The sequence below is a fragment of the Portunus trituberculatus genome, chromosome 22 (genome assembly GCF_017591435.1).
Source record: "Portunus trituberculatus isolate SZX2019 chromosome 22, ASM1759143v1, whole genome shotgun sequence".
NCBI classification, from domain to species: Eukaryota; Metazoa; Arthropoda; class Malacostraca; order Decapoda; family Portunidae; genus Portunus; species Portunus trituberculatus.
In genome coordinates this window covers 7,837,776-7,850,275 of record NC_059276.1, presented here as the reverse complement: position 1 = coordinate 7,850,275, position 12,500 = coordinate 7,837,776, and the positions used below count along the sequence as shown (strand labels likewise).

Here is a 12,500-nt window from a genome sequence, read left to right as displayed (position 1 = left end):
GTATTCCTTATCATTCTCGTTCATTACTATACTCTATCACTATTTCTGTTCAATTCTCTTTCATTTATATATCCAATTATCATATTTTTGTCTTTTCTCTCTCTTTCCCATATTTCATCACCGCAAATCTTTACTATTTTCTTTCATTTCCATACTTTAACACTGTATCTTCTTATCATTCTCTGCCTTTGTTTTCTATCACCATATCTTCCTTCTATTCTAACCCATGTTCATATTTCATCAACGTATTTCATATCAATTCTCATCCATTTCCATAACCTATCAATCACACCCATTTCTCATATCACTCACCTTAACTTTACCGTATCTCCTTTCGTGTAGTTATGGGTGCGAGTGGGCTGCAATGGGCGAAGTGGGTGGAAGTGGGAGGGAGTGGGTGGGTATAGCGTGTGTGTGGGCGGATACGTGGGTGGTTGTGTTGCTGCGAGAGCGTTTGGTTAAATCTGGTTGTTCTAACGAGCTTGGTGGTGTAATTGCTCCCTGGAGGCTTGGTAATGGCTGCCTAGGGTGGGAGGAGGTGTCTGAAGGAGGCGGTGAAGGAGGGAAGACCAAAGCCCCTCAGATTCCAACTTCTTGATTTATGGGAAAGCGAACTTCATTCACGCAGTAATTGAGATAGTTTTTGTTCTTTTTCCTCTCTCTCTCTCTCTCTCTCTCTCTCTCTCTCTCTCTCTCTCTCTCTCTCTCTCTCTCTCTCTCTCTCTCTCTCTCTATTCTTCCGCTTGTTGAGTTAATTTTAATCAACTCGTCGTCTTTTATTCTTTTAACTTCTTTTGTCAAGCTAGTGGTAGTAGTAGTAGTAGTAGTAGTAGTAGTAGTAGTAGTAGTAGTAGTAGTAGTAGTAGTAGTAGTAGTAGTAGTAGCAGTAGTAGTAGTAGTAGTAGTAGTAGTAGTAGTAGTAGTAGTAGTAGTAGTAGTAGTAGTAGTAGTAGTAGTAGTAGTAGTAGTAGTAGTAATGGCAGCAGTAGCAGTAGCAGTATTAAAAGTACCCTCACCACCACCACAACCACCATCACCACCACCACCAACACCACAACCACCACCACCACATCCAACAGTAACAAGAACAAGAGCCTCGGCAGCTAATATTTACCTGCCTTATCCCTCATCACAAGTTCTCCCCTTCAGTGAACATTTAGAGCGAGTGATCCGTCGGGGCTGAGAAAGGGCGATTCAGTGCTATATATAGGTCAGTGAGGGAGAGAAGGGAGGGAAGGGAGAGGAGGGAGACTAAAAAAAAAAAAGAGGGAAGGAAGAATGGAAGGGGAGATTGGAGCAGAAAAGCTGGAAAGGATGAAATGACGATAAAAACTGAGGAAGGAAGGAAGGAAGGAGAGAGGAAGGGAGGAAGGAGGGAGGAAGGATGGATGTCAAGAGAGGTGGAACGGAGGTTGAGGGAAGGAGATGAGAAGAGGAAGGAAGGGGGGAGGGAGGGGAAAGGTTTTAGGAGAGGGGAAGTAAGGGGAGGTGATGGGTGTACTGGGGGAAGAGGGGTAGGAACAAAAGTTTTTGATAAATGGGTCTGAAGATTTATTTAGCTGGTCGATGCTTTGTTTTCCGCGCCCTCGCACACGCACACACACACACACACACACACACACACACACACACACACACACACTAACAAGGTCGTTAAGTCGCCAAGGACAAAGTAAGTTGTTAATGGAAGCAAAATGTCATAAAGATTTCTTGTTGGTTTAAAGTCTTAGTTTTCACAAGTTTTCTTAATTTTCTCTCACCTACTTCACTTTAAATCTCTCCTTTCCTTTTGTTCTTCTCTTGTGTCTACTTTCCTTTTGCCTCATTTCCTGTGCCTCATTTCCTCTTTCTTCAATTCTTTTCTTCATCTCTTCATTTATCAACCTTTTCATCTTCTCTGTTTAATATTCTACCTTATCTGTATATTATTCTATTTTAATTTATGTATTTCTTTATTTATTCTGTGTTAATCAATATATATTCTCTCCTTGATTTTGCTGTTTTCTTCTCTTATTTTTTTCTTATTTTTTCTGTTCTGTTCTCTTTTTTCTTACTTTTCATTCTCACACCTTTGTTTTTTTTTATTTATGTATCTAATTTTTACTCATTTTTTGTGGTTCATTTCTTCTTTGTCCTATTTTTTTCTTTATCTCTTCATTTATTATTCCATTTTTTTCCTTTTGTGTTTATTTGTCCACCGTTCTCTGTGTTATTCTCTTTTAATTCCTGTTTTCCTTGATTTATTCTGTGTTATTCAAATTATATTCTTTCCTTAATTTTTCCACTTCCCTTTCCTTCGTTCTTTCTTTTATCAATTCTTACACTTTTCTTCTTTTTTTCTATTTAATTTTATCTATTTTTTTGTGCCTCCTTTCCTCTTTGTCCTATTCTTTTCTTCATTTCTTCATTTATCATTGTTTTCTTCTCTCCTGTTTTTAATTCTGTATCTCTTTCTTATCCTCCTTTTATCTATTCTTACGCTCTTTTTCCCTATTTCTCTGTCTAATTTTAGCTTAATTTATCTTATTCTTCTATTTTTCTTCATTTCACCAGTTTTTGCAGGAAATGGTCAGTACTGAATCATTAATCCTTTTTTTCCTTCTCTTGTTCCTGGTTTTATCCACTTTTTCTCATCTCTTCCTTTAATTTCTTCCTGTTACTTTTTTTCTCATTTCATTTTTCATTTTTTTGGGAGGGAATGGCGGAGGAGGAACACGTTATCTATATTCATTTATTCCTCATTTACTCTCCCTTCCCTCCCCTTCACTTCCACACATTTCCTCTACCTCCCTTCTCTTCCTTCCTCTCCCTTCCCTCTGTCACATTCCGTCACATTCCTCTCTCCCTGTACCCATTCCTCCTCTTCCCTACCATTTTCTCCCTCTCCCTCTCTTCCTGATGACCTTTCCTACCCCCCTTCCCCTACTGTGGGCCGTCAGGGGTCATCAGCGGGGGGTCACCTGGACGAGACTCCCAAATTTATGTTAATGACCCTCACCTGAATTAGGAAGAAGGTGAGGTCAGGTCATAAGAGGTCGTTAAAAGCTTTGGTCGAGGTCACCATGCCATTGCTTCATTGGTGAGTGTTAAGGGCGTGAAGTCACCTCGTTATTTTCTTTATAATTTATTTTCGTTATTTTTTTCTTATCTTCATCATTGAGTTTGAATGGGGTTTTCATTCTCGTGTGTTCAATGGAGAGTGAAGAGATATGGGAGCGGTTTGGTGAATTGTGGTATTGTTAGCGTTGTTGTCATTGTTTTTTTTGTCATTATCGTTGTGTTTTTATGTAAGAGGCCTTTTTGTTTTTGTCGTTGTTTTAGTCTTTCTTTTTTTCATTTTTTATATAAGAGAGGACTGGCCAAGTGCAGCAAAAATATAAAGCAAAAAGGTCCACTCAGTTTCCAGTCAAATGTCTTCCAAGTTGAGTTTTTTAAAGATGTTATTATTGTTATTATATTCGTTTCATTGTTTTTTGACATTATCTTTTCTTTTTTTTATGTAAGATTGAGTTTTGTTTATTCTTGTTTTCTTTGTTATAGTCTTCCTTTTTCCATTACAAGTTGAATTTTTAAAAGATGTCATTATTATTGGTATATTCGTTTCATTGTTTTTTTTTGTCATTATCGTCGTTTTTTATGTAAGAAGGTTTTTATTTGTTTTCTTTGTTATAGGCTTCCTTTTTCCATTACTTGTTATTTTTTTTAAAGATGCCATTATTATCAATATCATATACGTTATCATAATTTTAACCCTTAATTTTGTTTGGTGTGTCACGATTTTTATTATTCTCATTCTTATCACCATCTTGACTTAGAATCTCAAGGTTTTCATAAGCCGTAGTAGTTCAAACTTTATTATTATTATTATTATTATTATTATTATTATTATTATTATTATTATTATTATTATTATTATTATTATTATATATTCTCTCACTATGACAATTTTTCAAGGATTTGTAAATAATGAGCTGAGTTCTTATAAGCATTTATCCTGTTAGTAGTATAGAAATCTTATCAACCTGTAACTAGAATCATAAAAACATCCTTAAACAGCCTTGTAACTTTACCTTTATCATTCAAAGCCATAAAGATAATAAGGAGAGTAAAAAACATCTTAATCTGTCACTAGAGTCATAAAAAACTTAGAAAATCCATAAAAAGGCAAAAAACTCGTGTCCTAAAGTGTATGATGAGTGTAGACATCACCACCATTGACAAAATATTAGCCTTCTTCCTCCATACAAGACACCTTCCTTTCTACTCGTACAGAGACACAAATAGCCACAATTTCTCTTCTATTCATTCCCTAATCTGCCTGTATTGGACTGGAAAAAATGGACAAACAGGAGAGAGATAGCGAGGGGGGTCAGATGGCGGGCTGGATGGATGTATAAGAGCCTTCACGACACTCTCTGGGTGATGCACGGGGCACTCAAGCAAATTAAGATAGTATGCCATAAATCCACTTTCTTGCCTGTCTTTTTATGGCGTCGTTTCCCATTTTCTGTCTCTCTTTCCTTGCGTGTTCGTGTTCGATAAATTGTTGCTTTTTTGAATGAGTCTGCCCTCGTCTGATCTCGTTTTCTTTGTGTGTCTAGCTCTCTCTCTCTCTCTCTCTCTCTCTCTCTCTCTCTCTCTCTCTCTCTCTCTCTCTCTCTCTCTCTCTCTCTCTCTCTCTCTCTCTCTCTCTCTCTCTCTCTCTCTCTCTCTCTGCTTTGTTATTGTTGTTGTTGTGTTAGTGGACTGGCTGACTGGTTGAATGATCGATTTATTGAGTGGAATGAATGAGTGGATGAGTGACTGACAGAATGAATGAGGAGGCAAGATGAACGAGTGAGTGAGTGAGTGAGTGAGTGAGTGAGTGAGTGAGTGAGTGAATAAGTGAATGTGTGAGTGAGTGAGTGAGTGAGTGAGTGAGTGAATGAATACGTGAGTGTGTGAATGTGTGATTGAGTGAGTGAGTGAGTGAGCAAGTGAGTGAGTGAGTGAGTATAATATCATGGTGTTATCTGAGTGAGTGAGTGAGTGAGTGTAATATCGATGTGGTATCAGAGAGAGAGAGAGAGAGAGAGAGAGAGAGAGAGAGAGAGAGAGAGAGAGAGTAAAAAGCTTAATTTGTTGCTTGGTTAGATACATATTTTCGTTATTTCTTTTCATGTGTCTTTTATTTATTTATTTATTCAATTTTTATCCCTGAAATGTTGCTCTTCCCTTTAATATTTTTCTCACCAATATGGCATCGAGATCATCCTTCACTACAAAGCTTTCACATTATTAATTTTACATTTCTAACATTTACTTCACCAATTCTTTTTTGTGTTTATCCTTCTCTTTTCTCTATGTTCCTTTGCTTCAACTAAACTTCTATCATTATTATTACTATCATTGTCTTTCAGTGTTATCATTATGTTTCTCTGTCTGACTTGTGTCCTTCAAATTGTGACTTAAAGAATGAAAGACAATATTGCTGGCATAGGAGATAGAACTAAAAATGTTTCCCTTTCATTTAGCTTCGTTTTCTGTAAGGGAGGGTGAACAAAGACAGAAAACGGGTATATAAGCACCTGATGTTAGAATTTCTGGTCTCTCTAATCTAATACTAATCAATATTAGAGTTTGGAATTGTAGTTAGAGAGAAGATAATATTATGAAACACATTGATTGATAGTAATTGGTCTTGCTGTGTCTCTATAGCATGTTGAGGGAGGTGTTCTGCTGTCAGTGCCCCTATTATGCTGTGTTACGTGGTCATCATGAAGCAGTATGAAGCAGTAATACTCAGCTGTGAGAGAGGTAGTACAAACAGTAGGGAAGAAAGGAAGAGGAGTAGAATTTTCATATTTTTCCTCCACTAGATGTAAAATAAGTAGATATTCGTAACTGATTTAGCTGAAACACACATTAAAAACTCCTGTGAATTGTAAGCACCCGATATAGAGTCCTACATATGTAATTCCTATAGAAGAACGCTGAATCGCTGAAATAGAGAAGTGTCCCTCTTTTCTATTGAGTCGATACTTTCTTTCACGCCAACCAGGGGAAGAGAAAACGGAGAAACGAAAACGGTGGAATGTTTAAAGGGAAGCTACTGTAGAGTATCGTGCAAGGGGAAACTGGTATAAAAGGATGTATAAGGGGAAGCTCGTGTACTCACCTGCCTCGAAGCTGACTTGTTCGTAGCCCGTGAAGTGGTCCATATGCTCCATCGGGGGGGCGGAAGGGACCACCGACCCCTCCTCACACGCGTCACTATCATGGCCTGGAGAAAACAATGCATTAAGTGTGTGTTTTTATATATGTTTTCAAGGTTTTAATGGTGATATGGAAGAAATGGATGCCTTAACCCTTCAGTACTGGGACACATTTTTACCTTGAGATTTGTGCACGATTAGATCATTTTATTGACATTAGGAAGGGTCTATGGGGGTCAGGAGATTAATGGCCACAGTCTTCACTATCTTAATCCCCGATATAAGTTTCTGAAGGTGTATAAAGTCACCAAATAGTCACCAGAATGAGTATGGGAACGTATCATGGTACTGAAAAGGTTAACTTGATTTTTTTTTACCATGAGGCGATTTTGATGTAATTTTCTGTGATAATAAAGCAGAAGTGTTAAGAGGAAATACTGAAGATCATACACAGGAAATCTTGAACGAAAAAATAATGCATACTCATTACCCCCAAAAAAAAAAAAAAAAGAAGAAAAAATATCATCACCATTTCATCATCTCATAAACATCCCCTTATCAACCTCTCCCTTCTCTTCTCTCTCCATTCCCTCCTTTCTTGATCCTTCCCCTCCTCCCGTCCCCTCCTTGAGATCCCCCTTACAAAAGAAAAAAGGCGCCCTCCAACTTGTGTCAGCGCCATAAAAAGCGAGTAAAACTTAGGTGTAAACGCTGGTGGCAAGTTGCTAGTTGGCTGCAGGTGCTTGTGGCTTCTGTCGACTGGGGGAAAGTGGAGGAAAGTGGAGAGAAGTGGAGGGAAGTGGAGGAAAGTAGAGGAAAGTGAGAGAAAGTGTGAAGTGCAAGGAAATAGAAGGATACTGTATGAACGGAGGTAACTGAAGGAAAGTATGGGAGGTGAAAGAAACTGGAATAGATGAAATTGTCAAGTAAAGGAGGAGAAAAGTATAGGAAATTGCGACATTCTTGAGTCCATGCAAGGAGTAAAAAAGTGGAGGAAAAATATACAAAAGGGAGGAGGAAAGGAGATTGGGTGGGCGCATTGTGGAGGAAAGGAGATGTTAAGAAAGAAAAGGGAGGGAAGAAGGAGTGAAAAGTTTATGGTTGAGGCGGGAGGAGGGAGATGAATGGTACAAAGGAGAGAAGGAAATGGAGGCAGAGGAAACACAGGTTTGGTTCCTTAATGCCAACTTTGATGTGTGTTGGTTGCTTGCGTGCAGACACCGTGAGGTGGCGCGGGGACGTGGTGAAACGGTGTTGTGCTGGAGTGGGCGTGTGTTGTCAGTGAGTGGGCGTGTGTAGGTGTGGGTGAATTGTGTCTCAGTACACTTTTCGGTTCTATCTTTTATGGTAGACGTGTGATATTTCTGCGTAAGTGTGTCTAAGATGCATGCTTTGTGTGTGAGTGTGTGTGCGCGTTTCAGTGCATGTGTAAAAGTCAGGTATTGTGTGCGTGTGCATGACTCACAGGTGGACCTGACGGAGGCTGGGCGCGTCACGTCGGGAGACCAGGAGCCAGGGCCTCTGGAGCTGGAGCCCCGCGAGCCGGAGCCCCTGGAGCCGCTCCTACGGGAGGTGCTCTCGCGGAATTTTTTCAGTTCCCGCCTGGTGCCGCGGCGGGAGAAGCGCGGCGAGTTGACGGGGGAGGAGTCGCCAGACAGCTCGTCGTCCTCCTCCAGGACGCGGTGCACGAGTGGATGCAGCGCCGCCTCGTCCAGGCTGTAGTCCGGCGGGTAGTCCTTCACGGCGTCCGCCGGGAAGAATATCTCGCTGCGAGGCATGGCGGCGGTGTGTGTGTGTGTGTGTGTGTGTGTGTGTGTGTGTGTGTGTGTGTGTGTGTGTGTGTGTGTGTGTGTGTGTGTCACCTGCTGCTTTTTTTCCTTTAGCTCGTCACTTCAAGTCATGACCAACGATTGTTCTCACGGCCGTCCGTCTGTCTGTGCGTCGCGTACTTGCTGCGTCACGCCGCCATGCCTGTCCTTAAGTCCTCATGCCTGCGGGGCGCGGTGCTCCCTCTGGAATCTGTCCTGCCGGGCTATGTCAGCCCGCCGCTCATAGCGACGCGCCGCCCCGGGTCTATACACAGACACAAAACACACTCGCCCGCCACGCAGAGTCGTCACTTCCTCAGCCGCGGCGGTGCACGGTGTTCACATCCTCTGGGGAGAGTGCCTTCCCGCGGAGAGGCGCCGCCGGGGCCACCGTCAAGCCAAGCTGCAGTGGCGGAGCGGCGGGCACGGCGCGGGGCTCATGCTGCTGTGAAGCTGTGATGGGAGGGATTGTGAGCAGCGGCACAGCGGCACAGCGGCACACTGGCGCATACCAATATGTTACTATCACCTCACTGCCGAGCACTGCCGCATCGCGACTACGCTAGGTAACCAAGACGACCGCGCTTATGTAAACGAGATTGAAGCGGAATATTACGCTTTTATCCTCGCCGCGGTGAACTCCGTGGCCTTGTGGCGGTGCTGGGGCATGAGGCGCTGCGTGACACTGACACAGACACAGACCTATGGGCACTACTGCTCCCCGTGCACTTGTCTTGTGTAACGAGAGACGAGGGTCCACTGTCACTCAGTTATATTGCAACAATTATGAGAGAGTACACTCACTGAGTACCACTACACCTTGAATACACACACACACACACACACACACACACACACACACACACACACACACACACACACACACACACACACACACACACACACACACACACACACACACACACACACCATCTGCTCGTATAGTAAGCTAAAGGAAAACTGACTAGTAAAACAACCTCTGCAAAACTAATGACAGATACAACGACGTGAAAGAGAAGGGAGAAAACCACGTCAGAGAGAAAGAGAGAGAGAGAGAGAGAGAGAGAGAGAGAGAGAGAGAGAGAGAGAGAGAGAGAGAGAGAGAGAGAGAGAGAGAGAGAGAGAATGATAAAAGAGGCGAGAACACACTTTCTATTTTCCGCATTTCCTACCTGCTAACCGAGTCCCTCCTTCCTTCCCTCCTGCCCTCCCTCCTTCTCTCCTTGCTTCCCTCCCTCACCTGCACAAACACTGCGCTACCTGGATAACTAAACAAGCGTGAAGCAATGTTTCCTCCAGCGTGAGAGAGAAACCGGAGGTGATTTTGGCACGGCTTACTGAAAGAGAGAGAGAGAGAGAGAGAGAGAGAGAGAGAGAGAGAGAGAGGGAGAGAGGACACTACATGATGAAAAAGCTACACAGTGTATAAGAGAAGGAAAAATAAGGCAAAAAGGAAAGTTTGAAGAGGAAAAGGAGAATAAAGGAAAAGAGAGAGAACAGAGAGGAAATTTATGTCAGGTTTGGTTGGTTAGACAGGTGTGTTATGGGTCTGGTAGTGTGAAGTTTGTTTTCTTAGCAAGTAACTTCCCTCTTTCCTTCTCCCCTCTCTCGCCCTCCCTCCCCTCTCCTCCCATTTTCATTCCTTCTCCCTCTTCTTCTCCCATCCTTCTTCCCTCTCATTTCTTTCCTCCCTTCTCCTCCCATTTTACTCCCTCTCCCACTTCTTCTTTCCCTTCCTCTCCCTTCCCCCCGTCTCTCTCTCTCTCGCCCTTTCTCTCCGTCATTCAAGTACGCGTCAGTTTGAGTGAGAGAGAAAGCGAGAGATGAAGGGAGAGGGAGGGAGAGGAGGCTGCTGTGGGAGATAGTGTCACAGGGAGAGTTATAAGCCTGGGGAAAGGGAGAGAGAGTGAGAGGAAGAGAGGGAGAGTAAAAAAAAAAAAAGAAATTAAGAAATGGCGCTAACTGAATATACGCTGGAACTAAAGGAAGGTGAAATTTACTGGGAAATGTTACAAAAATGAGAAGGAAAATAGAAAAAAACATACAAGAAAAATAGGAAATGAAGAAAAATAATGTTGAAAGGTAAATAGGAATGATGAACGAGGAGAATTAGGAGTAGGAGGAAGAGGCGGAAGAGGAGGAAGAGGAGGAAGAGGAGGAGGAGGAGGAGGAGGAGAAGAAGGAGGAGGAATAGGAAGAGGAGGAATAAAAGAAGGAGGAATAGGAGGAGAAGTAGGGGGAGAAGGAAGCTCTGTAAGAGATGGAGAGAGAGAGAGAGAGAGAGAGAGAGAGAGAGAGAGAGAGAGAGAGAGAGAGAGAGAGAGTGTGTGTGTGTGTGTGTGTGTTTCATTTCAACCTATGATCTTTCAAAACATAGATATTTGATCATAAAAACACGTGAACCGCTGTCAGCAACACTGGTTGAATTAGGGCGCAAGAATTCCCTTTAAATGCATCACAAAAATAAAAATTGCTCGCCATCAACATAAATTCAAAGTATGTTCCTAGATTCTGAATGTAAATTGTAACCTACCATGTGGAAGTTTATTTTGCCATTATTATTATTATTATTATTATTATTATTATTATTATTATTATTATTATTATTATTATTGTTGTTGTTGTTGTTGTTGTTATTTTCTTTTTTGTTTTCTTTGGGAGTGTAATACATTTTCATTGGGTTTCTGTAATACATGGAATAATACTTAAAAAATTACATTATATATTTATTTACCGTGAGAGAGAGAGAGAGAGAGAGAGAGAGAGAGTAAACATTCTCGAGTTATAGATTTATTGATACTCTACCGGAAAAGATTGAAAAAGATTCTCTCTCTCTCTCTCTCTCTCTCTCTCTCTCTCTCTCTCTCTCTCTCTCTCTCTACTGCCATTTTTTCATCCTTTATATTCCCTTCTGTATTCCTTTGACCTCGATCCAGTTCAAATCCTGTCGTGATCAAGTATTGAGCGTTACCTGATTTCTAATTAATTCCTGTTAGGTCATCGACGAAGGTATTGACCATGAGAGAGAGAGAGAGAGAGAGAGAGAGAGAGAGAGAGAGAGAGAGAGAGAGAGAGAGAGAGAGAGAGAGAGAGAGAGAGAGAGAGAGAGAGAGAGAGAGAATAACTTGATACGTGAATGAAAAATGAATGTCAGAATCTTGTCAGTCTGTCTATCCGCCTTTCTCTCTCTCTCTCTCTCTCTCTCTCTCTCTCTCTCTCTCTCTCTCTCTCTCTCTCTCTCTCTCTCTCTCTCTCTAGGAAGAATCTCTCTTCTATACAAAGTCAGAGAGGAGGAAGATAGGAAGAATGGAGAGTGCTTTTTCCCTCCCTAAAAGAAGGAAAAGATGGAAAGAGAGAGAGAGAGAGAGAGAGAGAGAGAGAGAGAGAGAGAGAGAGAGAGAGAGAGGGAGAGGAATACATTTAGAGCACACGCGGTTCTTCCTCCTAAACCTAATTTTTCTAGACGTGTGTCACCCCCAATATTTTGCTAATACGGGTGCTGGACGCCTTCTGTGAGCTGTGTTTTGCTCTGGAGTGACTGTGTGTGTGTGTGTGTGTGTGTGTGTGTGTGTTGTTGTTGCTGTTTTTGGCCTTATTGGTAGTCCTAATGGTGGTATTGGTGGTGGTTGTGGTGGTTGTGTTGTTACTGTTGTTGTTGCTATTATTTATGTTGTTATTGTTTTTGTTCCATTGTTTCAGGGTTTGTGGGACGATCAGTGTAGAATTGCCTCTGGTTTGGTGGTGAGTGTTTGATTTGATGTTTTTGCGAAGTTTTTTTTTTTTTTTTGTTATTATTACTAGTACTACTGATACTACTACTACTACTACTACTACTACTACTACTACTACTACTACTACTACTACTACTACTACTACTACTATAACAACAATATCACTTACTATTACTACTATGATTACTACTACTGCTATTTCTATAACAACAACAATTACTACTACTACTACTATACTACTACTACTACTATTACTACTACTACTGAAAAAATAACTATCATATTCTAGAGGAACAAAATGGACGTGGAACTTAAGTCATATCAAAATCACGTAGGCAATATAGATGATAAATTGCAAAGTCAAGGTAAAAACTGCAAGTCTCTATACATTTAAAGTTAACAAGAAGCTTTCCAATTTTACTTTTCTCAAACTCCTCCGTCCGTCGCATTAAAACTTTTCCTCTGTCTCTTTGGGGAGAAAATTTCTTTTTTTTGTGAAAGTGAATAAAAAAATCGAAATTGTAAAGTGTTAGGAAAAGAAATCGTAATTAAAGAAAAAAGAGGAAAGGAAAGAAAAAAAAGGGAAAAATGAAAAAGGAAGAAGGATAATGAAATAATAGATAATGAAAGGGGAAATAATGCAAAAGAAAAAAGAGAATGGGAATAAAGAGAAAGATGTCACACTGAAAGAATAGTGAAGGAGGAGAAGGAAATGAAGAACATAAAGAAAGAATGAGAAAGGATGGCGACTACGAGGAGGAGGAAGA

The 12,500-nt window shown here is 41.1% G+C and overlaps 1 protein-coding gene across 5 annotated transcripts in view; it reads right to left on the bottom strand.

Annotated features, from left to right (window-relative positions):
• Nucleotides 1-12,500, bottom strand: part of LOC123507415 (protein SSUH2 homolog) — a 264,828-nt gene that overhangs the window by 160,029 nt on the left and 92,299 nt on the right. For 3 of the 5 annotated variants that reach the window (XM_045260247.1, XM_045260248.1, XM_045260249.1), the window contains one exon: nucleotides 6,158-6,262. In XM_045260247.1, the coding sequence (XP_045116182.1) occupies nucleotides 6,158-6,262 (105 nt within the window). Of the gene's footprint in view, nucleotides 1-6,157; nucleotides 6,263-7,659; nucleotides 8,701-12,500 lie in introns of those variants that run through there. The other 2 variants (XM_045260245.1, XM_045260246.1) reach the window with 2 other exon arrangements.